Source organism: Ambystoma mexicanum, chromosome 6q (genome assembly GCF_040938575.1).
Source record: "Ambystoma mexicanum isolate Mex_15411 chromosome 6q, UKY_AmexF1_1, whole genome shotgun sequence".
Lineage (NCBI taxonomy): Eukaryota > Metazoa > Chordata > Amphibia > Caudata > Ambystomatidae > Ambystoma > Ambystoma mexicanum.
In genome coordinates this window covers 38,827,312-38,854,498 of record NC_090937.1, presented here as the reverse complement: position 1 = coordinate 38,854,498, position 27,187 = coordinate 38,827,312, and the positions used below count along the sequence as shown (strand labels likewise).

At 45.3% G+C, this 27,187-nt stretch overlaps 1 protein-coding gene across 6 annotated transcripts in view; it reads right to left on the bottom strand.

Moving 5' to 3' along the window:
• PTPN13 (protein tyrosine phosphatase non-receptor type 13) overlaps window positions 1-27,187 on the bottom strand; it is a 1,388,150-nt gene that overhangs the window by 984,750 nt on the left and 376,213 nt on the right. For all 6 annotated transcript variants that reach the window (XM_069630435.1, XM_069630437.1, XM_069630436.1 and 3 more), the window contains exons 4-5: window positions 23,140-23,205; window positions 2,476-2,661 (exon numbers count right to left, since the gene is read on the bottom strand). In XM_069630435.1, coding sequence (XP_069486536.1) covers window positions 2,476-2,661; window positions 23,140-23,205 — 252 coding nt within the window. The remainder of the gene's footprint in view (window positions 1-2,475; window positions 2,662-23,139; window positions 23,206-27,187) is intronic.

The following is a 27,187-nucleotide window of genomic DNA, read 5'->3' as shown; positions in this document are numbered from 1 at the left end:
GGACGAGTTGAGAATGTTGGATTGAACCTCCTGAAAGTCCTTTCACTGAAGTTCTGCTCCAGGACTCGATACATATTACTTGGACGAGACTGTTCTCTGAATGCATTTGGCTTTGAAAAGAGAACTCTGTGCCAGTTAACAGTGCTTGAAACTTTTGATGCACATGCATTTCTGATTAATGTAAACCAATAGGGCAAAAGGACAGTTAGAGATTTTTCTTAAGGATCAACCAGGATTTGTAACTTTATAAACTGGATTTTTGTTGAAGAAATTAGTAGAGGGCTCAGGCGCTAGTTGGTCCACCATGGCCTATAAGAAAATGAACATCAGGCAAAGACGTGACTATAACTTGGTCTTCATAAGACTGCCATGCATCATTGATTATTTTGTTTCAATACCAGCTTACTCAGTAGTCAAAATATTGGGCACATGCAACCATAGGTCAAGAGAGGAGGCCTTTCGCACATTGGTTAAGTGGCATTTTCTGCACAATTCTGCTTTATATTTCAACAGTGCTCACCACACAAAAACGTAATGCAATGTGAGGATAAGCTACACGGCCATGAACACATTCACTCCCATCCCAACCTGCAGTTTTTTTAATTGAACAATTGCTGTTAATACTTCAGCAACACTGCAGAGACGCTCACCAAATCGTGTAAGGAAATAGGGAAAGGGAAGGAAGCAAAACAAAATCCGACCTGGTAAAGTCACCATATCTTGTAAAACCTCCGCTGGCCTGCACCACCGTCAACCATGGCTATTCGCCTTCCATTTAGTGGGGCGATTCTTTTTTTTAATCAGCAAAGCATTTTCGATCTACAACCAGCCCCCCTTTTAGTGATCTTGTTTCATTCTTCAAGAAAGTGCTGGATTGCTTCTTGTATGAACACAAATATCTTTTCCTCACGTAAACCCCTGAGCATTATTGGATGGAAGATAAATGCCCAGATTCCCCTCTCAAAAACCTTCTACTCAATCAACAGAGACTTCCTTTGATCAAAACATCAACAACCTATTCCACTCAAATTGGATTACTTTTTCTAGCTCTTTCTATGATGAACTCTAGTCTCAGGATTACTGAGACGTGGATGGATACAGATATATAGGCAGACATTCTAGTCATCATGCAATGGAAAAGGACTGGAGGTTTGTGGTAAACAGCAAATGCAAAATACAGAGGGCTAACTAACTTTTTTAGACAGGATTTAGCCCGGTATCATTCAACAATCTTCGGCTATTTTAGCAGTTATGACCTACGGCATAGGGTAAGAGGAGTCCCCATTGCAATCTGCACATGAACAACCGCACTAACTTCATATTGAACCGACGTTCTCATGCAAATCTTTTCTCCTTATCTTACTACCTGACTTACCTCCCTGATTCCCCAACCCGAATCTCGGTCTTTTTATTTATTTACCTTTTATTTATGTTTATTTACTTCTCATTATTCTTTGGGTCTTCAATATACTGTTTGTTTGTTTACATTATACCATATTGCATACTTTGGTATTTTACATATATTTTTCTATGTGATTGTTGTTTCACTGTCATTTTCATTTACAATTGGATACAATTACACAATATGTATGATTTACTTGAGAACAACACTTTTATTTCATTATTCTATTATTTTATTTCATTTGTTTTCCCTTGATGATATGATCATATGATGTTAATATGATGTTTTTGTATGTGTATTTTTCAATTGGCTGTGTATATGATTTTTTCCAATGTGATTACTTTAGACACAAAGATATGCCCTGATTTGAGAAAGGCATTTAGAATGCCGAAACACGTGTTATCAGAAAGGGCCAACAATAAAACCAATTAACTTGATAGCAAATAACACTTTGGAATTTGTTTCATACTATGGCGCAGTAATAAGGTGTGTTCAAAACACACTCTTTGACTTTGACAAACAGAGTAGGGGAACTCTTGGTCTCCATTTTTTTGACCCACCAATGCGACTTTGCAAAATGCAATTAAGAGGTCGCAGGGGCTGCCTAGTGATACCACTGAAAAGTTCCCTCAGCGTTGTTCTAACTCCAACAGAGATGTGCAATCTGGCCTCACATTTCTTTGTAATTGTTTAAACACAATTTCAATTCCAAACGGCACAAGTGGAGCAAGATTCCCATAAAATGTCTCTAGAAAAATAAAACATTTCTTTTATGATGGGCTTCTTGGATGCTCCAGGAAAACAAAACCACAAAGAATCAGCAAGGGACAGTTACTAGAAAAATCACAATCCTTGCAGTTCAGAGGAAAACTGGATCAGTAAATCAAACAATTCTGGATGAGGATACATTGAGCATTTTGATCCACGTGCTTTTTACATTCGTCATTTGCAGTGGAGGGCTTCTACTTTTTTGATATTTAACCACTGGGCTATGCATTAGGATATCATCTGATGACTTTCATTACTAGGGTTCCCAATAGAAGCCATTTCGTGGGCATGCACTGTACACTTACCGCTGTGAGACTACCCAGGACCAGTTTCACCAGTTGTTTCACGTAGGAGAAAGAGGGTGCGCAGTTACTGTTCCTTACATGGGCACTGCATGCATCGAGGGCAGTCCGGACTGACACTCTGGTGTAAATAAGGTCCTCGCACATGCTTAGCAGTATGCTGTTCAGATGATCCCCAAGCTTGATGGGCTAAAGAGGGCAGATGGGAAACGGGCATTTCAATGGTTGCATAACTGACGAACCAGAAGAAAAGTAGCTTTATTTCCTTGCTCTTCTGCCACGCGCTCACAGAACATATTAAACAATAAAATACATTTGTCCACCTGATCATATCAAACAATAAGGTGTTTAGAAAAATCTACCCTCAATTGCCGTTGTTTGTGAGCCATGTAAGAACATGCTCGGCATTAGGGTTGCATTTGCCATTAGCACAGAATTTCAAGGGACTGACAGTTTATCCCCTTTAGAAAAATTCACTAGAAAAAGAAAATCCTCAAATACAGTGAAACAGCCTGCTAAAGTGTGCATAGTACCATACTTAAAAAGAAAAATGCGCGCTTGGGAATTGCAGCCTTTGTTTCTGTTCCCCACCCCCACATCTCACAACGATTAACACTTACCAACGGTTTTTGAGAAAAGGCTGTTGACATCTAACCTGGAATTAACAACATCACTGTACATGTCCTTTTTGACATTCAAACTTTACACATTGGTCATTGCGATCGGCATACACTTGGCAGCAGCAGTCATTGCTTCATAAGCATATTTTCCTCTGAAGAATTCCTGTACCCCTTATTAATAAATGGAATTCTTACCTTGGTTCTCGAATGGAAAACACAAGGTTGGACATCCCCCAGAGTTACAGCTCAAATTTTGACAGGGTCAGTAATCTGAGCCTGTCAGGAGAGGAGGGTGACCTCACTCAGCCGGAGGTGGGAGGCCTACCAAGGTGGATGCCAGAGGCAGTCCGACTCCAGAGGTGGAAGGTGGCAGTTTAGAGGGCACCTCTACCCTCTTTAAGTGCCTTTATGGGTGAGGGTAGTACCACTGTTAATCACCCCATACCTGCTTCACATTCTTTTCACCAGGTCTTCTCTGTTTCTTGTAGAGAACGACAACCAAGGTGCACAGAGACAGCGGTAAAGAAGCAGAAATGCTGCTGGTCAGAAAGACTGCCACAAGCTTCAGCCCCACCAAACAGCAAACTGACAGTCTATCCACACTAAGGAACCTTCACCTACGTGAGCCTGTGGAAAAAAGCGCAAAGCATTTTGATCCACGTGGCACTCCCATACAAATCAAGCCACAGACATTCAATGTGTGGGCCATGCAGCACTTCACCCACATCGCACTCCAAACCAAGTTGAACTGGCCATTTGTTACACAGGCAGGAAAAAATACCCAGCAGATGCAAACTAACTGTTGTCACACCGGATGCCCATTTCCGTCTGCAGTGGGCGTGCAAGAGAAAGGAACAGGTTTTACAGACCCTGTCATGAATTTCATTGTTACCCATCCAAGGCTGGGAAGAGCAGGCAAGATTGGCCAGGGGAACCAGAAGGGGAGAACCAATAAGGTGTGATGGGTCAGAAGAAGACATACCAAGTGGTGGCACTCTTACAGATATTTTATTTAAATAATATGTGAAATGGCCTCTCTAGCCCTATTTTATAGATTTCTCTAAATAACTCCTAACTAGGGTGCTTGCCATCTGTCGGGAAGTCCAAAGCAATAGGTCTGTCCTCTGTCCAAAGCTAAGATACACTGACCCTACCACTAAGACAAAATAACAAAAAGGGCCACGAGAAGGACTCCCGTCGCATGGATAGGCTTACCCAGCCTCAATATAAGATCCTTAAATAGGTTTTGGCTATTTCTTGTATTATATTGTTCAGTTTTCCAAGGGGATTTGTCCATGTCTTTGGTTCCCCTCTTTCTGGGCTTTATAGACTTCTCCTTGGCACTCTTGGCCTTACATTTTCTTAAGTGTCTGAAAGTATTTCCTTTTCTGATATCTCTGGGGCAATAGAGTTCATATTTTGTGATTCCTGTTCTCCGTAATCTTATTACTGTAATGATTCTCTCTCAAAATCACTGAGATGAATACGATGGGTGTTACTAGATGACTCTCTCTTTGCCTTTTCTTGTAATACTGGGACTAGCAAGGTTTGTCCCTAGATGAGTTTCAGTCTCATTTATTTCCACATCAACGGACAAATAGGATTAGTTCTGTAATATATTTTACCTTCTTTGCTCTTTCTCGTATCACTGGGATGAGTAGGATGAGTCTTGTCTGTGATGCATTTCACGGTCTCGGTTCTTTCTCATTTCATTGGGACAAGTAGGATAGGTCCTGAGATATATTTCTCTCTCCTTCGGAAATGGCCATTCACCGGGATGATTATGATGCAGGTACTCGCTATTCCTGTGTTCCCTAGCGGGTCTCCCGTCTTGCCCGTTGCCTTGATTCTCACAGTTCAGCATCACCGGGCCTGCATTCAGGATAGGAATCTCGCTTCAGTTGTTCAGGATAGCATCCGCTTGCACTCCGTGTCTCCCTGCTTCTTCTCTGAAATTCTGCAGATCCAGCATTACAGCTGTTTCGGCATCGTTCCTAAGCTTCGCCACAACTCACAACTGGTTTTCTCTCTCATGGTTCATTTTGCCTACTTTCCTTCCCTTATGCTCCTTTGGTGCCTCACGCAAGCTGGTTGCTTCCTCCCTGTGGAGGATCTCCCAGTCTCGCTCAGCTTTCATCACGCTGCTGATTCGAAACTCCCAGATTTCAAATCTCCCCGACATTAGTCCTCCTTTCCTTTTTATGTTACATTGCCGAGTCCTCCCCAATGTGGACCTATAGTCCTCTCCTTTGTAGTTGAGCACTCTTCATTACTCACTCATTCCTCTTCGTCACAGTATTGTTGGTTTCCAACCACTGAGCAAATGTTATTTGTCCATTCTTCTTCTTCACAGTGGTTCCACCTTTCTTCAGACTGAATCTTGGAACTTGTGTTACAGTAGCAAACATTGACTTGATCTGCTGAGTCTTTAAGCCTTGATGTTACTGTTGGTCTAAGAGAAAGGACCTTAGGGAGTTCCTCTGCAGAAAGGAGGTCCTTGTTCCCAAGATGGGAATCTATTCCCTGTGAGGTCCTACTTACCGCCACCCCTAGGGGGAATGTTGCATAGCAGGCTCACATCCCTAGCCTCACATGGAAAGGCTCCCCCTGAGAAGAAGTGAATGAATCCCAAAATTCAGCATAGGGGGCAGGTGGGGGCAGATGGAAGGAGGGGCAAGAAATATATGTTTTCTTTTCAGATGAGGTCTGAGGACGACGAGGTGGCAGACTAAGCGACCAGAAGTAGGGATGATGGTGTAAAGGAGCATGGAGGCGATTTGCAGAGAAGGTGAGGTATTTGTCAGTTAGAGAAAGTGGTAATGTATTGTGATTTTGTATGTAAGGTGTGTGAGAGGGGTAGAGTAAGGCATGAAGAGGGACTGAGGAAGTGAAGGAGTGGCTGAGGTGAAGAAATGGTAGTGTTGAGAGGAGAGCAGTGGTAGTGTGGGGAAGGGAGAATAGCAGCGGATTGGAGAGAGTAGAGTAGCACTGTGGAGAGGGGAGAGTAGCAGTGGTGTGGAGGGTGGAGAATAAAGGGAACATATTTGTGCAAACAGGGTGTGTTGTAGGAGGGAGAGTAGGGAAATGTAAGATCCTACGGTGGAGGTATGCGAGTTTGATGCATTGGGGGGGACAGAGGAGGAGGTAACAGGGAGATTGGGAAGTAAAGGTGGGTGCAGTCAGAGGGACGAGAATAAAAGGAGAGTGGGAAAGAGACAGAAGGACATAAGGAGACTAATTTTAGAGCATGGAAGAAAAAGACTAAATGGAGCTTGAGTGTTTGTGAGGCACCGTCTTGCCCCCTGATCTCTAGAACTAACCCAGGAAGTTCCTGAGGGAGTCAAATAGATAAGACATGCGCCTTTAGGCCATCACACCATAGAATTTGGCTAGTAGGGGTTAATAGTAGATCCTAACCTGGGGAGCAGGGATGTCTGGGTTAGGAAGGGACTTGCTATTCAGCAAGAGGGATGGCACGTAAAGGCCCTTTTTGTCATAGCAATAGAAATCCTTAAACGGTCTTTGGGAGTTGGTGCATTATTGAGGCCATCTGTGACACTGAATCATCTGCATTGCTTTGGAAGAAATCAAGACTATTGTTATTGGATTCTTTCTTGCTAGAAGTGATCAGAACTGTACCCCGACTGCATTAGAAACAGTGTTTGAAGGGACTAATTAACTGCAGATATTTCACCCACAATGGGATCGGAAATGTATTGTTGGTACTATTGGTCAAGAGAGGGGGATAAAATGCACGTTCTTCTGGAATATCTGTGACTATTCAAAAACTATTTCAATTGTTGATGCACCTTCTCCAGGATGCCTGCTTCTCTAAAAGTGAAAGATGAGGCAATCCTTATATGGTGTTGCATGGGGAAGGGGGCATGGCCACGGTCCATTCTGCAAGGACGTGCCTGGTATGAGCTCCTGCCTGAATCCCAATATAGATCCTTACAGCAGTGCTTTATATTAAGTTCCTGCACTGTCTTCAATGGTTTGCAGCTGCAGCAGTGTCCTGTGAGCTTTTCGGACGTCCTGGATGACGATTGAAGCCCCTGGAGGGGAGATTGAAGGCACCTCGGTGAAGGCTGTAAATCCTAAAATGGTGGCCGTGCCGGAAAATAACATGACCTGGTGAGAGCCTGGACCCCTCGGGCACTGTGTTGTTCTTATGCTATTCACCAGAGTCACGGTAAGGCTGTCGGGCATGCACTGAGGCCGCACTGACAGCGACATTCCTGCACCTGATTGGAGCAGATGGAGCTGCCAAGGGAGGCTGGTGCAAGTTCCCCGGAGAGGCAGACCTGGTGCTGCGATGCGGTGAGCCCGGGTCGGGCAGGAGAGCCCCTGAGGTCTGTTGGCAGGCTTCACCATGGGCCGCGCTGGAGCACGCATGGTCCCAGTTTCCGCGCTGCACCTGCAGCTGCCAGCAGTAACGGAGCTGTTCGCAATGCAGTGCGAGACCGGCAGCGACTGGTGAATTGAGTCTGGCGGTGAGCAAGGGTGTTCCGCTGGGCTCTTTGGGCATATTGGAGCCTGCGTTTTCACCAGGAGAGGGCACAGACAGACAGTAAAGAGGTGACTTGGTTGATGGGAGTCTGTTGGTGTTGCCCCTTCACCCTTGCCACCAGGTGAGAGCCTGCAATTCTATATCACACTGTGGAACATGGACATCTACAGGGTGTGTGGCTTGGAATTGGGCAATGTGCACAATGATGCGTGCCATGTGAAGGTTGCACACTGGCGGCCGCCTGAATTGGCGATATCCTGACCATATTTGCCTCTGTGTTGGTGACACTACCCTCTCCACCCCCATGTCTGACTGTGTGATTCAGATGTCTAGGTGATTGAGACTTACTGGCAACACCTTCTAAAAAAAGTCACTGGATTGAAGCTTTGTCTTTTGGGCTTCCTAGCTTCCCTAGTGGGGGAAGGGGAGGAGTGCTGGCCACAAGACCTTAGAAGTACTCCATTTGCACAAGGTTTCTCAGAGAGGACGCACTTGCACTCACGACGATATCCTCCTACTGTCGGCTGGTGGCGCGCTGTGGGCAGTGAAGGGGGCGGTCTGCGTGCTCTGACATGCCGGTCCCTAAACAGAAAGGTAATAAGGGCACAATCATGGAGTCCTTTACAGCCCAGATGAAACACTGCGACACCGCTCAGTTGGATGGCACTGAACAGTCGGTCCTGCCATTAGTGCAAAAGGAGTCCCAAGAGACGAAGATTCTGACTGCAATTGTTGGCTCACGGTCCTCCTTCAAAGGTAAAATTGAGGACGTGAAAATCGATGTGCACTTGCTGAGTAAAGATGTTCGATCTCTGGATAGTGTCACGGCCACTGAGTCACTTCTACAAGAAACAGCGATGGCCACAACAGACCTCAAATTGAGGGCGAAAGCCCCCAAATCTCAGTATGCAGTGTTGGAGATGCCTGCTGAGAATGCAGAAGGACGGTCTCATAGAAATAACAGAGTGCTGGGCCTACCTGAGGGTGCTGAGGGCTCTGACGGTACTTCTTAAATTGAGAATCTGGTCCTGCAAGAGGTTGGCCTTTGGAGGCTAACCCAAGGCTTCACCATTGAGAGGACACGTTGCTCATTGCAAAGGCGGCCATTGCCAGGAGGCGATCCACAACCCAAGGTTCTCAACTTCAAAGACCTGGAACTGATATTCCAGTTCTCCAGGGAAGGAGGTGGTATACAGATGGGCAACTCCAAAATTGCCATAAACCCAGATTACACATCGCTGGTTCAAAGAGAGAGGAACATGTTCGTCACCATGAAAGAAAGGCTCCAACAACTGGGAATCTAATATGTGCTTGTTTATTCAGCCAGATTGCAGGTGCTGTACAAAGGGAAGGCAATTTTTTTTTTAAAGCACGGAAGCCACAAACATGTGGATGGACCATAACGGCATGTCGGACAGGGAGTAGGATGATGAAGAAGACCGCAGGAGAAAGGGCCTCTGAATTTCCAGAGAGGTGCTAGACGCAGTAACCCTCAGGAAGCAATTGGTACTTATTTTGTCACTGCTGCCTGGAGGGTGGTTTAGCGGCAGTAGGGTAACGCCGCTGCCCACGGCTTGGTACCTCTGACACCCCTGATTTAATGGACACAATGGGTACATGGCCGTTTCTGGTACCCTTCACTCGTTTTCCTGATGGCAAAGTTTTTCCTGGAGGGAGCGGGTGCGCTCTAATGGCTTGGTGGTGTTGAGCATTGTTACTGCACACATTGTTTTTGTTGCAATTTGTTTGGTAGTGGTGGTTTGGTGTGATGGTTGGCATCTGGGATACTGAGAATTGGAAGGAGGAGGGGGGGGGCCTACGGCGGTCCGGGATCTGCACCTGGCACCTGGGGGCATACATGAGGTGATTGTTGCTGCTTGTTTGTTAGCTGGGGGGGCGGGGTAGTTGTGGATATCCTGTTCAAGTTGGCTAGGTATGACTTCAAGGGGTGTGAGGGGGTTCTGAAGCGTTATCGAGATGGAGTTGATTAGAATTTTGATCTGGAATGTAAGGGGGCTGAGCTCCAACCTGCGCAGGAAAAAGATATCAATTGCCTTGCTGCAAGAGACGTACCTACTCTCTGAGGAGCAAGAGAGGGTAATCGCTAGATGGGAGGCTTGGTGGGATTGGGTTTGGATCCACGTATTTGAGATATGCCTTGGGTGTGTTGGTTTGGATAGATGCTGCAGTGCCTTTTCGACTCCTGAAGGCGGACACTGATAGGGAGGGCAGGTGCGCGGCTGTGCATGGCTATGTAGAATATCAAGAGGTATGTATAGTTAACTTCTATTTCCCAAATCATGCTGACAAGTAAGCTGGCCCAGATGAGGAATGTCCTGCTCCTTTGGGGCAGAGACTTCAATTGCATTAGGGACCGTTTCTTGTATAGGTCTGACTCTGCGGGAGGCAGGCTTTCACCCGCATCAGTGGCTCTTGACGGTATTAGGAGAAAACACCCTTTTCTAAAAAACGTACAAAAAAGATCAATTTAGAAAGAACGCTCGGTGACCGCTGTGAGAAACATGAAGGCTCTATCCTCTCCCCTTGGCTTTTTAACATCCATCTTGCTCTGCTGGCACGCCTCATCTCCTCCTTTCCCCCCCCCCCCAACTTCCAGTGTTATTCAGACGACACACAACTCTTTTTCAAACTTCCTGCTGACCCCCTTGCACCTTCCCATCATCCCCGACTGACCATCTGCCATCCAGTCCTGGTGCACCTCCAACGATCTTTGTCTCAACGCCTGTAAAACTCAGATCCTTCCCATCGGGACCCTTGCTCCCTCTTTCTTCCCTTCACTCTGGCCTTCCTCCATGGGCTCTTCCCCTGCTCTTTCTTCTGAAGCCAGAAACCTTGGAGTCATCTTTGATTCCTCTCTCTCCTTCCTCCCTCACACTCAAGACATTGCCAAGAAGTCCCACTTTCAGCTTTCCTTCTCAAAGGAATTCTCCCTTTTCTCACTTTCCCCAGAGGCTCAATGTTACATGAGCACTGGTTCTCTCTAGGCTTGACTATTGCAGCACTCTCCTCCTGAATCTACCTTCTTCCACTCTACGACCCTTCCAGCTAATCCACATTAGGGCAGCAAGACTTATCTGTGGCCTTAAACCCAGGGACCGCATCTCCCCTGCCCTAAAATGTCTTCACTGGCCCCCGGTTGCTGCACGGATTCAATTCAAATCCCTCTGCATCATCCACAAGGCTGTCTGGGCCCGGGGACCACACCATCTTCAACTTTATCTTACTAAATACTCTCCCTCTAGACCTCTACGTTCTTCTGGTATCAACTCTGTGTGTAAAGCTTTTTGCTAAACAGAGGGCAGGAGGTTGATCGCTTTCCTCAACTGGCTCCCTCCTATGGAACAGCCTCCCCCTCCCTCTGCGCCTGGAGCAGGACTTTCTTAAATTCTGGAAGCTCCTCAAGACTTTCCTCTTTACCTCCTCCTTCCCATCCTCTTTCCTCTGCTAATCTCACAGTTGCTGTGATTGGTGTCCTGGGCCCTTATGCAACCTCGGGGCCCCTGACTTCCCACACACAATCGCCAAGCTTCTGGCTTCCCCAGCACTTACACTGGCCCACCTTCCGCAATGGAGGGCCGCACTTACACCTGACACAGCTCTGGCTGTGTAGCACTCACCACACCATGCACTTCTTCTGTTGCTCACCCACGGGCACAGACACTCTAGCACTTACCCCCTCTTCCCTCTTCCTTGCTGCACTTGCACGTTCTGAACACTCACAAGGCACAGTAGGTTCATCCTTTTTTCCCTTCTCGTCATTGTTCTTAATATTTTTGTGTAATTTGTTTCACTCCCTTGTTCCCTCCCTCGCCCTGTGGGTGCTTTGAAATGGTATGTACTTGCTGTATAAGCGCCTAACAAGCGAACAATAAATACATTGTTTTATAGGCCATCTGACACTGCTGGTAAGGATAGGACGTCAGATATGGGGTAGAGTGCTCAAAATATTACAGATGCATAACCCATGCTCACCGCAAGTCCCCACTACAGCATATGCGTTCTCCGCATGAGCAATCTAGTGGTTGCCAGATGGTGGAAGATGGGACTGACTATGTTGGGTGATGTGTATTAGGATGGGGTTTTTAGGGGTTTGGGGGACATGGCGCAGGTGGAGGATCTTCCCAAAGGCCAGTTTTTACAATACCTCAAACTTGTGAGAGGGGCAAAATAAAAGTGAGCGAACTGGCCAGAGGAACCGGAACCCGCTGCACTGCTAACATTGATGTATGAACTGGAGGATGGTTAGCGTCTGGTGTCCCGATTGTACGAATGTTTGCTGAAAGGTACCAGTGTGTGCAATGAGGGGCTGAGAGCGTGCTGGGAAGCTGGCCTCGGTCAGGAGTTTACGGATGTTCAGTGGGACAATGCATTTATCTTTGTTGAGAAGGTTTCACATAAAGCAAAATTTCTACTTCTGCAACTGAATATGCTACACCATACCTATAGGACACCTCGTGGGATAGCCAAGGTGAGCGCCTTCTGGCACCGGATAAAGTTGATATGTGTTGGCGCTGGGTTTACGAGGTATCAGTGGGGCCCATAGATTGCTTACTGGGCGCCTATCCCAGGCCTGACAAATATAGGCATGTGATTAAAGTTATGGATTGAACATGCATCTTAGTCAAACGGCATATAGCTATATCCTGGAAGCTGAAGGGGGCTGCAATATTGCATATGGCGCATGGATTTTGAGCTATGGAGCACTGCAGAGACTGCTGCCTGGTACAGGGCAATGAGAGAGGGAATTTGTGGACCTACTGAGAATATAAAGGCATGGAATGTGCTCATCCTTGCGATGGTTCACCCTTCATATGATAAAACCCCATGAACAGCCGATTATGGCCCCCTTCAAAAGTATGGCTCCGATAGTCTCTTTGGCCGATATGGGGGTGAAGGGATTAAGGGGTGGCCCAGGGAAGCGATCTCTTCTGGTTGTGCACCATTCTCCTCCAAATTACTACTAGTGGATGATGACCCAAGATGCCTTGTTTTCCTGTTTGTTGCTTTTCGTTTTGTGGTTTTATTCTGTTTGGGGCTGTTCTTTTTCTGAATACTGTACTTGCTCCTTTGAAATGTGACTGTTGCTATGAATCTGATTAACTGTGTTGATACGGTTAATAAACAAAATTTAAAATAAAATGGTGTTGCATGGGGAAGGGTCTGGATACGGTTAAATGGAGGTGAAAGCTTCTGGAGCAACTGCTGAAAAGGGGAGTTTTGAGGGTGGAAATTGCATCAGACGTCTAGATCATAGCCTCTTAGTTAGGGCACTTGACACAGGAAAGATTCCATACATTTTAAGCCTCAGTTAGATTCACACCCGTGTTATCCTTAACTGAAACAGGAGAAGTGAAATTGTACGATGTCAGGCTAGTTTCAGGCCTGTGTTATCAAAGGGGTGGAGACAGGTTAGATTGCATTGGCACCATGTTAGTTTCAAGCCCGAGTTATTCTCAAGTGGGTGATGAGGTAAAGTAAAGGTTTACCTTTTGGAAGGTTACCTTACATGCTTTAACAAGAAAGACTGTTCATCTGAAGATTTCTGCTTCATGTTGCCCACCAGAAAAGGTATGTGTCTGTATGCATAGTCAGTGTTTCCCAAAAACACTGAGCCTTACATTTGCAGCTGTAGCTTGGACTGAGTAAGGGCCTAATGCTTATCCCTGTACTAAGGTCACCACAATCCTCCCAAGTACAAATGTCACCATCATTGATAGCAGAGAACCTGCAAGAATAAAGCAAAAACTCCCACATTCAACGTGCAGCTTATCCCTCCCGAGTGTGAAGGGCCCTTTGTAACCCTTACCAGAGGACAGATATTTAAGGGAAGAGGCCTAGGTCTGAAAGGCACTGTATCCCCCTGCGAAGGGCACTATACCCCTTGGAACAAAGAGCGGCAAGGCAACCCTAGTATTTTATTTTTGATTTATTGGGTAGTTATAATGTGCCTATACACAATGTGTTTCGAGGCGCAAGTAGTGGGAGGGACACTATGATCCCTTGTATAGAAGCAAGGGAGTGGAAGGGATGGGGCATGAGAAATCCCATAGTAAGAAAATGAAGTTCATCTTGACACGCAGGGAACAGGGGTCACTATATATTCCCAGATGAGGAGGCTGTGCCAGACACTATCCCCCTCTGGTGTGGATTTCAAATAGCGAGCAGGGAGTTCTAAACCTGCGAAAAGTATTTCTCCCAATGAAGCAGCTGAGTGCTACATCCCCGAGATTGCTTGCGGAGGCCAGAAGAAGCCAGGCGATCTACCCCTGGAACTGTTTTATTACAGGTGTGATGAAGTCTCATGCCTGCTTCTGGGGGCCACCAAGGGGATGACTCGGGCAGTCGAGTGCCCTTCCAAGCCAATGAAGGATAGGGCCCTAGTGGAGACCTGCTCTGCCCCCCTTCCCGCTGCTCAGGAGACAGTCAAAGGGGGAATGTATGCCGACCCCCGCTGCAGCTGACAGAGCCTGAAGCCCTTCTAGCAAGACCCAAGGTCTCAGACAAAGAAAACAAACAGGAATAAATTGTCAGGCAACTGCTTCACGCCTGTCATGCCTAGTGTCGCAAAACAACCCATAGTAGTAAAGAAGTCATTTAAAAGGCTCAGAGAGAAGCTCCCCAAGTACTGGATGCCCTTGCATGACACAATGTTGACGGTTTTATCTTTTCTGGTCGTATTTTGACATGCCATTGATACAAACTCACTTAACCACCGTCTACTTTCAGAGTGCTCCCCTGCAGAGGATACATTTACTCAAAGTCAGACTTCTTCTCGCATCCAGGACAGTCGGGAGGCACTATCAAAGGAGTTACCAGCAGCAAGTTGAAAAGCTGCCAAAGCATGGAATCTTTATGCTTCCCAGGAAGAGCTATGCAGTAACATGGTTTGGGAAGTTGATTCCGAGGTGATGGGTAGGGCAGCTCAAGGCTTGGCCCGTTGCCTAGAGCCCAAAGTTCAGATGCACCTAGGGAGAGCAGAACATCTCAGTCCTGCGCCAATTTCAGAACACAAGTGCAGACCCTCAAAAAGCCCACCCCGAGGGGAGAGAACAAAGCACTCTAAAAAACAGACTCCTCCCACCCACACCCCAGTCAATGAACTGTTTTTTGTTGAAGGTGTTTGCGGCAGGCCTAGTTAAAATACTTTGGTGTCTTTTAAAAATGAACAAGTTACTTATCAACTGTAACATTCTTTCGATTGGATGTTCCTCCCACGTATTCCTCATCTTAGATATATCCTTACCTTTAAGCTCGCCTCGGAAAATGTTTATTCTCTCCAGCAGAGGGCGCTCCACTCGAGGCAGCGACGTCGATGTCCCTCGGTGGCCTCCGTCGAGCACCGACATCATCTGTTGTATAAAGGCCTCGAGCGCGCCCGTTGGCTTCAGTTCTGTTTTTTCCATACATCAGAGTCCATGACCTTTGTTAAAAGCGTGCCTCTTTTGACCCCAGCCTCAAAAGAAATCAGAGTGTAAACCACATAAACTGTACTTGGGGTAGGTTGGGAAGGTCAATGAGGAATATGTGGGAGGAACATCCAATCGAAAGAACGTTACAGTTGGTAAGTAACTTGTTCTTCGAATGGATTGTGTCCTCCCGCGTATTCCTCATCTTAGATAGACTCCCAAAGCAGTTTTCTATCGGAGGCGGGAGTACAGATATCTTTTTTAGTCATGTACTGAATGTAGCACAGATTTGGCAAATACACCTCCTTGAGAGGTAGTTGAGTCCAAAGCATAATGTTTTATGAAAGTATGCATGGATGACCATGTGGCTGCCGCACAAATTTCTTGTACAGGGATACCCCTTTTAAGTGCTGTTGAAGTTGCCATGCCCCTAGTTGAATGAGCTCTTAAACCCTCAGGGGGATCTTTTCCAGCTAGCCTATAACACTCTGTTATGGCTAGGATTATCCATCTTGATAATGTTTGTTTAGTTACAGGTAGTCGTAATTTACGACCAGTTTATCCCACAAACAGTTGGTCACACTGACGTATTTTTGACAATCTGGAGATATAAAAGCTAAGAGCCCTTCTAGGATCTAGCCTATGTAGTCTTTCCTCTTCCTTACTTGTGTGAGGTGGAGGGTAGAACGTAGGTAGAATTATTTTCTGTGACAGGTGAAAGTCAAACTATTTTTGGCAGAAAAGAGGGCTTGACTCGAAGGACAACTTTATCTTTATGAAAGATGGTGTGAGGAGGACCACTCGAAAGTGCCTGCAACTCACTTACTCTGCGGGCTGATGTCAATGCAATTAGAAGTATAGTTTTTAGAGTAAGAAGCCTTAACGGGCAAGAATGTAAACTGGGCTCAAGTCGAGGGTACACGTGGGGGGACGGAGTCCCCCCACTTTATTCAGAGGGGGGACTCAGTCCCCCCCAGCTAAAAGAGAAACATTGGATGCCCTCTTTGAATTCATGAATTAAAGAAGACCTTGACCATAGTCGTTAGGTTTGGAGCCGGACATTTCACCACTGCACTATATAACCGATCCAAAATAAACAGTTAAAAGTGAAATATCCCATTTCGGTACTACAAATCCCAAGAAAAACATTTGTAGTGGTTCTTGGAGTTTAAAACATGCACACCTTTTAACGTTTTCAAAAACACTATTACAAGAAAATATCCTCTCTTGGTTTTGTGCGTGTGTTGATTTTATGAAAAGGCAAATGCCATTCGTCCTGTTCAATTTGGGTGGTTAGGCAAAGCCAATTTAATGAAATGTGCATTTTTCACCTGGATATGCTAATTTCTGGCGACAATACATCCCAATGCGTTTGTTGATGAGTCCCCCCCCACTTTAATTTTTAGGACTTGACCCCTGAATGTAAAGGCTCAAAGGGGGCACATGTCAGAAATTTCAGTACCAAATTTAAAATTCCACACAGGAACTTTAAAAGGTATTGGTGGAAAAACATTGTTTAAACCTTTTAGAAATTGTATTATTAAAGGTATCTTAAAATAAGATTTTTCTTCTGACGAGCACTTGAAGATAGATAGCACTGCTATATATCCTTTTATCATCCTAACCCGGAGCCCCAGATTAGCTAAATGTAACAGAAAAGATAATACCATTGGAATATCACATTCAAAGGGATCCACATTCTTATCTCTGCACCAGTTACTGAACTTGTTCCAACGACACCGGTACAAAGATTTTGTTGCTGGCCTTCTGGCCGAAAGCAAGGTCTCCATAACATCATCCGGAAGGTCCCAATCATTGTATCTCAACCTCTCAGAAGCCATGCGTGAAGGTTGAGTATGTTGACCTCTGGATGGAGAATGTGACCTCCCTCTTGCGAGAGAAGATCCTCTCTCTTTTTGGAAGACGTATTGGAGGGTAGATGGACATGTCTAGAAGGTCCAGGTACCACGTTCTCCTGGCCCAATCCGGGGCAATTAGGATCATGGTTTTCCCGAACTTCCTCAACCTCCTGATTACTTGAGGGATCACAGGGACTGGAGGAAACGCGTATAGCAGTGGAAACTCACAGTCCACTACGAATGCGTCTCCTAGAGCTCCTCTCGTGGGAAATTCCCTTGAGCAAAACAGTTTGCATTTCCTGTTGACAATGGTCGCGAACAGATCCACTTGAGGGGTTCCCCAAAGGGTGAAGATCTCTAGAAGGACTTCCTGAGCTAACTCCCACTCGTGGGAGACTGTGCTCTGCCTGCTCAGAGCGTCCGCCACTATGTTTTGCTCTCCTGCTAGTTGAATGGCAGGCAGATAGAGAGATCCCTTATTGTATTGCCCAGAAACAGAGCTGCATTGCCTCTCTGCACAGTGGTAGTGACCCTACACCTCCTTTCTTGTTGAGGTAGTACATGGCCGCTGTGTTGTCCATCATTATCAGGACATTCTTTCCCCGTACAGCTGGCAGGAAGGCCTTCAGTGCTAGTCTGATTGCCCTTAGCTCCAATAGGTTGATATGTAGTTTGGACTCCGATGGAGACCAACGACCGCTGATCATCAACTCGTTGGTGTGAGCTCCCCATCCCATAAAGGAGGCGTCCGTCACTACTGTTATCTCCGGCCATGGTTGCCAAAAAGATTCCCCTCTGAGGATGTACCGTCTGCAAGTCCACCATTGTAGATCCTGTGCCACCCTGGTTGGAACTTGTAAAAGATCTGACATTTCCCCTGAGAACTGGGACCATTGAGTCCTGAGAGCCCATTGAAGAGATCTCCTTCTCAATCTGGCCTCTGGCACCAGAACAATGCAGGATACCATGAGACCGAGCAACCTGAGAAAGTCGAAGGCCGGTATACTGGGCATTCTGGAATTTTGTTACCATCTGCAGAATGTGGTGAGCTCTCTCTTCGGGAGGCGAGGCTTTGCCCGAACAAGTATCCAAGACTGCTCCTATGAATTGGAGTTTCTGTGATGGTATCATGTTTGACTTTTTTAAATTCAGAGAAAACCCTAGTTTGTGAAGAAAGTGGCAAGTCTTGGATATATGGTCCCGGGCTTGTTCTGGGAATCGTGCCCTGACCATCCAGTCATCCAAATAGGGGTAGGCATGAATCCCCCCCTCTTCTGAGACTCGCTGCCACTACCGTCATCCACTTGGTGAAAACTCTTGGGGTGGAGGTGAACCAGAATGGCAGAACCCGAAACTGATAGTGAGAATTGCCAATCGCGAACCTCTTGTACTTTCTGTGCTTGAGATGGATTGGCACATGAAAGTAAGCATCCTGAAGGTCCAATGATACCAACCAGTCTTGAATTTGGAGAGCCTGAAGGATCTGAGAAAGAGTGACTATCTTGAATTTGTCCTTCCTGAGGAACTTGTTCAAGTTTCTCAAGTCCAAGATGGGTCTCAGTTCTCCGTCCCTCTTTGGAATGCGGAAATATGGGGAATACCAATCCTTGTTCCTTTCCGCTACAGGTACATGTTCTATTGCACCTTTCTGTGGCAGGGTTAAAACTTCCTGCAACAGGAGCGGGTTTGGATTTTTGGTAGAGTTGTATTCCGGTGGGTGATTCTGAGGTTTCCTTAGAAAGGGAAGGCAGTAACCTTGGGATACTGTTTCCAGCGCCCAAGCATCTGAAGTAATGCCCCGCCATTATTTCAGATGCTGTGAGATCCTGCCTCCCACTGGGGTCTTGTGAGTCAAAACCTCAGAGTGGTTTTGCGGCAGCTCCAGCAGCGGCTGAAGGAACAGATGCCGCTGCTGGGGCAGATCTAGCACCTCTTCCTCGCCCCCGAGGAAATTTCCTTTGGCCTCTTTGACTGGCCTGTCCCCTTCCTCTCTCAAATGAGGAGTAAAAACGAAAAGGGACGACCCCTCCAGGAAGATGAGCCTGTGTAGGGGCGTTGCTGAGGTTGTTTTCTAGCAGCATGGAGTGACTTTGCCGCTGCCTTGGAGGTCTGCAGCTTCTCCAAACTTTCATCCGCCTTGCTGCCAAACAACCTCAAGCAGTCAAATGGCATATTAAGAAGTCTAGATTGAACGCCTGGTGTGAAAACTGACTTCCTCAGCCACGCAAGTCTGCCTAGCACTGCGCTAGACGCCATGGACCTGCTGATACTGTCAGCAGTGTCCAAACCTGCTTGAAGACATTCTCCCGAAGCCTCCTTTCCATCCTTAATTATGGACAGGAAACCATCACGTTCCTCTCCTTCCGGGATGTGTTGAGCTGCCGCTGACATGCGGTCCCACAGAGTATAAGTGAATCTCGCCAGAGTGCAAGATACATTCGTGGATTTTAGAGCCATGCTCCCTGATGTAAAAACCTTTTTCGACCATGTATCGATCTTTTTGTCATCCCTATCAGGGGGAATTGTAGGGTATGCAGCATTTTTTGTTGATGTGGCTGCCTGAACTACCAGACTCTCAGGAGATGGATGCTTACTCAAATACTCTGGATCAGAATTACATGGTCTGTATGTTGCCACATATTTTTTATTCACTGCTGGAATGGATTCAGGTTTTTCCCAAGCAGCATTTACTCTCCTTTGCAGCGCAATATGAAAGCGAAGTATGGGATCTGGTTGAGGACCTTCTGACAACATATCTGTCATATCATCATCCAGGTATATAGGTGAGTTCCTACCCCATCCCATAAACTCTGTTACTTTGTTCATAAATGTTCGATAGCCCAAATCAGCATGTTCTGCTGGATCTGGTTTTTCAAATTCGTATTCAGGGGACGTATCTAGTCCACTTGCAGACTGTAAACATTCATACAGGTCTGGCATTTTTGATTGAGGATCAATTAATTCTTCAGGGACCTCCCTTGCACCATATTTTACCCCTGCTGATGAAACTTCAGGTTTATCTTCCTCTTCATCCTGCTCATTTCCTGAAGACATTGATCCATATATAGATGACATAGTTTGGAAAAATCATGTCTGCTTTCTGGGTGAAATACTTTCTCAGGAATAGGTTTCACCCCTGTAATTGGTGTCGATGTCGACAGAAGCGTCAATGGCGTCGAAATCGTGGCCGTTACCTTCGATGTTATCGAGGCATTCTTCGATGTTTTTGAAGGCGCTATGAATGCTGTCGAAGGAATCTTCGAGGCAATCGACGTCGCCGAAGAAGCCTTCGAAACAATCGACGCCATCGAAGGAGTCTTCGAGGTCGTCGATAAATTACTCTATGTAACTTTTTTCGGCTGGGTCGTCGACCCCTTATACTCGACAGCCTTCGACAGAGGCTTCAAAGATGTTTTCGTCAAGGTTCTTAATGACGTATCAACATCTAAAGTCTTTTTCCTAAGGTCTGCCTCCTGTTTATGCACTGGAAGTCTTTTCTTTTTAGGTGTCTGGGAAGAGTCCCTAGAAGACACCCTCAACAATATCTTGTGGAATTTCCTAGTTTTAGACCTTCCCCTGTCACTTTTTTTGTGCGTAGAGGCATGATCTTTAACAGACAATGTTCATCATTGATGCTCTAAATGCTTCCCACTTTTCTGGATTTATCATGGCGTTTCGCCGAAGACTCAGCCAAGTCTTTCTTCCCTCTCAAAGAAAACTTTGAGGATTCCTCCCCCACCGCCAGTTTACCTCGTCTATCTTTCAAGGCTTTATGGGTCATAGATTGACAAGAACCGCAGTCGTCGATCTGATGTTCGGACCGGAGGCACCAGAGGCAGTTACGATGAGGGTCGGTCAGCGACATTTTTCTTCCACACCTTAGGAATTTCTTAAAACCCGTTTTCGGAGTAGACGGGTTCGAAGAAGATGACATAATTCGCTGTGACTGAAGCACCATTTTAGCTAACGGAAAAACTGAACTGAAGCCAACAGGGGCGCTCGAGGCCTTTATACAACGGATGACGTTGGTGCTCGACGGAGGCCGCCGAGGGACATCGATGTTGCCGCATCGAGTGGGGCGCCCTCTGCTGGAGAGAGGAAAAATGTTCTGAGGCGAACCTAAAGGTAAGGATATATCTAAGATGAGGAATACGTGGAAGGACACAATCCATTCAAAATTTATTTTGATGATTTGCAGCACTAGAATCACACAAGAGGAGAACAAAACTGAAAGATGAACAAGTCAAAATGACCTCACCGCAGTTATAATCATGAGAACTTGTCGAGAAGAGAGCTTTGACATTAAACAGTAACAAAAGGGTGCTTTCTCATCAGTAAATATTGCAGATGAGCCGTTTGGCTAGCCTCCTGTAAAGATTGGAAGGCTTAGTGGAGATGCAGATGCTTTGACATCCATCTCTCTTGTACAACACCACCAGCCGCTGCAGGATCAGACAAACTATACAGATTTGTTTCACTGGTGAAAGCTTAATCCAAATGCCCTGCACCAAAAAGAAGAAAGTAGCTCAGGGTTCAGCATCACGGATGCGTGGCACACCATGAGCAGAAACCAAAGCTGCAGGACCCTGTGCATCAGCACCAGATTATGGCTACATTTCCCCACAATTCTCCTCGAATTTCCCCAGCTCACTTATTCTGCCGGAATTTAAATTGCAACTTCAGGGTCTCACTCAAGTAAAACATTGATGGGTCAAGGTTGGAAGTTTCTGCTCACCAACAACCTCGTACGTTTTTTAAGACTTAGACGAATTTCATCAGGCAGGCCTCTGGATGGAGCACTCCAGTAGTTAAGGCCCTCAGCCAGAAGCAGTGGATGTATTGCAGGTTGTAGGATAGGAACATTGCAGAAAGTCTGATACATGTCTTTTCAATATTTCAAAATGCCACCAGACTTCCCTTTCTGCTCACAAGGTAGGACTTACGGTACTTTAACATTAAAAAGGGAAATAGGCAAGCTGCATGCCAGCTTTTTGAATTTCCATTGGAGACTCTGAATTTCGTGCAATTGCTATCTGTTTTAGGCCACCGAGGCAACGTCCAATCAAGATTTACAGGAACCAGAACAATACCTCTGCATTTTTAAAAAACACAAAGATACAGAGGTAGCCCTTTAGCAGCAAACATGTGAGTAAATGGAACACTTTTCAGAACTAACTTCTGAACAACCCCTCAAAGCAGAAGAAATTCATAAAGATAGATATTCAAGAAATCAATTCTACGGATATCATTTAATGGTCCACAACCAATCTTTGGAAGATCTGGGTGGTCTTTAGAAGTTAACTTGGCACTGAAGTTGCCATGGCAGCATTCTGAATTATGACATGACTTTAACTTAGCAGTTATGCATCACTACATTACTTACATATCAACCCAATTGCACATTACCTGGATGCCACACTTTCCCTGACCCGACAAGTGAATGCCATGGTTGCCTATGCCACCAAACTGATTAATGCAACCATATCCTTCCTTTTACACGATAGCTGCATGACAACTGCCCGTGCTATCATAAGATCCATATTAGACTAGTGCAATGCACTCTTTGCTGGTACCTCGACCTGAAACATCCAAAAAATGCAGGTGATCCAAAATAACACGCTACAAGCAGCACTCGTACCAAAACGAGAACAACTCTGCCGCAAGAAAACTGGTTGATTGTCTCCCAATCCGGGAACGGATAATGTTCAAGGCCCTATCAATCACACACAGATGCCTCGCCAAAACTGCTCCCCCATACAAAGTACAATCCTCGAGACGAACCAGATCGGCCTACGCTCACTGACTCATCCTGACAAATTTGAAAAGGACAAAAGCAGGAGGTTCAAGTTTCCCAACGATTGCAGCCAAATACTGGAATGCTCTGCGGCCAGCTCTGCGAGCAGAACAACCTTATTGGGCCTTCCGGAGAGAATTGAAAACCTGGCTTCTTACATAATACTGACTTGCCACACTACCTTCGCTCGCTTGCTCTCAATTGTCTAAATACATGTAACTGGTTATGTAACAGCTCCTTGATGTCCTTGGGTTTAGCAAGTTTTAGAAGTGTGAAAATAAATAAAATAAATAACTGGTGCATTAACTGAATTTTCATTCTTCAACATTACATCCAATATTTTATTTGAAACGAGAATACAGCAGTAAGGGATTAACACATGTTTTAAACTGCAAACATATACAAGAAATATAAATGAGAATTCATAATCCGCTGCCATAATTTAAGAGATATTTACCTGGCTCTGAGGTATTTCATAATCTGCTCCCCAGTAAAGTGTCATGCCCAGAGAGTAGATGTGAATCTGCAATTAAACAAAACAGTTTGTAAATTCATGCATGCAAGGTCTATGTTTTCCTGTCAAAAGTACATAGTATTCCAGATGGTTTAGCACAGTTTCTCCCCTTGGACAGAAATGATACGAAAGAAAAAGCAAGACTGGTCTAGGGACACCCATGACTTAAGAGCCAGACAAAGCCCAAGGTTCAAGATGGTAAAAAAATGATTTTTAAAATGTACATTGGGCTTCCTACCTCTCCTGCACTTTGTCTCCCAAGATGAAACTTCAAAGTCAAAATAGCAAGGAGGTGAAGGAAGGAAAATCCCAGGAACGAGAATTTCTTAAAGGATAAAAACGTCCTAATCTCCCTTGATGTCACAACTCCTCCACCTCCCGCCAATCTTGCCACTTAAATGTTAAAGAGGGGCATAGAGATGCCTTACACCAAACACAACCTCAAACATTGTTTATGTTAACCACCAAGAAAAATGGAAGAGTAAGGGCCAGAAAAGGCAAAAAACAGAGTGCTGTGTTAATTGAAGATTACCCAAGCAAGAGACCAGTGGGGAAGGACGCCACCACATGAAGCTGAGGCAGAGAAGACGTACATCACAGAAGTGAGGTCATTGGAAGGAGGAGCTTCTAGATATAAATATAGATATAGCTATACAATTTAAGTAGGCCACACAAACCGAATAGGGTACATTACAATTGCTGGAAATATGATGCAGTACCATGTTTTAACATTTAAGTTTCCAATGTATGAATACATATTTGGCTAAGAAGATTTTCAGTACAGAAAGGCTTGAAAGTTAAATGTAATCCTCTCTACTGCCCACCAGAGTTCATCAAAGTTAAAGCAACTGAAGTTCCTCTGGAGGAACGGCTAAGCTGCTGAGCTGAAATGTGAGTTTTAGTGTTCCTGTCTCCCCTATTAAAGCAGTTCTAGCATGACTGAGTTGAGAGTTTTGAAGGGGAATCCAGGGACAAAGTGAAAATAAGCTAGACATTGAGGCGGACTCCATGGTGCACAGCGACAAACTGACTAGGTCAGAGACATGCAGTTCTCTCACCCTTCCATCTCCCTTACCTCCCGCCAACCCCCACAAATCCATTTAAGTTGTAGGCTAAGTAGTTGGTAAAATCTCAACCAACAAGGCTAGAGAAAATAGTATGATTGGGAGAAGCAGGAGAAAGAATTTGATTAAGGATACAACGCAGAACATAATGGGAGAATACTAATATGGTGCTCCAAGTATTGCTGCTTGGCATGCTGAAGGAGTGTCATAAGTATAGTGAAGAAAGTAAAGGGTCTTCAATTTGTAAGTCTAGTGGGGCTTTTACTATGTATTTTCTTCTAGAAGCAATACTCTGATGCTTGAATAAACAGCAGGAGAGGGCCAGGGCTCAGGGGCTTTGCTGGAAGGGGAGAAGGAGTAATGGGAGTGAGAAAATCCATGGATAGCAAAGACTGAAAGCTAAGCTAGGGTTAAAGGCGGCCCTGTGATAATAGAAGTAAGCACAGTAAAAATAACAGTTAAAGAAAATGTTTCCAGGTCGCAGAAATGGTGGCACGAGCGGCTGCAAATTAAATTTGACTATGTGGTCAGAAGATGGTAAAGAAAGAAAATTAGAGCATGGGAGAGATGCGGAGTAGAAAACAAGGTAAAGAGGGACCGGCACTGAAGGGAAGGAAGACAGGTAAGATGAAGGGTCCAGGATAGTGTGTAAAGGTGAATGAAAGTGATGAGTTTAATAGGAAGGTTTAAGGCCAGTAATGACAAAAAAATTGCATGGATTAAGGGATGACGAGACTAGAGTCAAAGTGAGTTAGAGGCAAGCAGGAGCTGGTGGTATTCCAGGTAAATAATAATATTGGTGGATATTCAGTGCATGTGGGAGAAAAACATCAATGTTTGTAGGTATTCATCGATGTGGTCCTAAGGGGCTGGTGTTGACCCTCTCCTAGCATAGGCAGGTCAGGTTTATGCTCCAGCGTTCAAGCCCTTAGCTGTGGTCATGCTAAAGAGAATCAGGTAGAGATGAAGGATACAACATACAATACACAATATCCAAGGAGGAAGTGCTCCACAGTTGCACATGTTCATCTGTTACTTTTTGTAAGGAACTTTTGAGTACTACTCAAGTGAGCGTTTTGGGTAACATTTGCGGCAAATACTTGTGAAGCCCTTTCACTAGTCACATTTGTCAAAATCTTGCAGGTTCACAATGAGGTTGCTTTGGCCAGCTTTGGTCCCAAAAAACCGGGCCACTTAAGCATGTTGGGTAGGCCCTTCGAGCAATGCTCTATTCCCCTAAAGGTTGGGGGCACAACTAGTCCCCTATCTCTCCTGAATCATGACAATATTCCGCAAGAAGAGGCTAGCAACGGGAACTATACTTAACTTTGCCCTTCTAAATGGTGGACAGATGGCAGAGCAGTGGAAGACTACTTTATCACACTAGCACATTGCACCCAATCAGCTATCCATCTCCCAAATAGCCCACACGCCACCTGGAAAAAGCTGAATTCCTACCTCTTCATTCTGAAAGACCCAGAATGGAACCTTGGCATAACAAATCCCTGACGGTGGAAGGCAGAAAACGGCAGACACACTGCACAATGTGGTCAAAACTTGTAGTAAAGTTTGCAAAGTAGTCTGAAGTAGATTTACAAAATATTCCAGACTGACTACTTGATGACTTATTTGTGGGCAACAGGGTTGACTAACCACTTCAGCATTTGGCAAAATCGTTGGCTGTGGCAAAGTGTACTCTAGAGAAAAGTCATTCACATGACAATGGAAAGTTGTATGTAGCCACAAATAATATTATTTCCACTCTATAGGAGAGGAAATATGTTCAGCTCAGTGTGGAGAACAAAGCTGCACAGCTTAATGTCTGCAAGGGACTCCATGAGACTCCACCCTCTCAATGGAAAGGCAAGTCAGCACCATCTCTTCATCGGCCGCACTCACTACCAAAATCATAAATGCAGTGAAATCCCACCTATTGCCAAACAACTGTCTCAACATCGCCAGAGCCACCATTGGTGCAAAGTTAGACTACTGCAACATTCTACTTCTAGGCACCTCCGCCAATAACATCAACAGATTTCAAACTGCGCAAAACAACGCCGTCAGACCTGCCCTCAGTATCCCAAAGAGAGATCACATCTCCCAGGCGAGAAAAGATGCCCACTGGCTCCCCATCAAAGAACGCATAACTTTCAAGGCCCTCACTATTACTCTCAGGTGCCTCTCTCAGACTGCCACAGCCTACCTAGCAGAAAAAATACACCAGGCTCCAGCCCACAGACCAAAACGAGACCAGTACTCTCACCTACTCTCAGTCTCAGCTTTTAACAGAGCCAAAGTTGGCAGCGCTAGCTTCGAAGTTCTAGCCCCAAAAGCCTGGAACGCCCTCCCGCGCAGCTTAAGAAACGAAGAATCCCTCACAGTGTTCAGAAAAATGCTAAAGACTGAACTTTTCAACTAGAACACCAAACATAATGTTCTCAAACTCTGTTCCTCTGTAACCTCGAAACACCCTTTAACAATGTCACTGATTTTGTACTACTGCTTTCTAACGTTTGCCTTAAATCTGTTAAGTGAATATGTTGTAACAGCGCCACGATGCCTCCGGGCTGCTGGGCGCTTTATAAATCCAAATAAATAAATAAATAAATAAATAAATGAGGGTAGGATCCAGAATGGGAATGGGCAATGCTGGACTGTGGAAAACAGCAGGCTATATTGAGAAGTCAAATATTTGTCACTGCTAAGTTATCATTGCTAAGTTATCATTGCTAAAAGCATCATTTGTGACTCCCGTCCTAAAGGCTCTTCTACATTATCCCCTTTATGATACTTTGCGTCATGACGACTCATAAAACAGCAGACTTTATAGAAAATTAAGGTGCATTTTACTGACCGGTTCGTCTTTGCACATGAACTCCACCACGCGCCATACCCCCACAGCCACTTCCAACCATCTGCATAGCTTT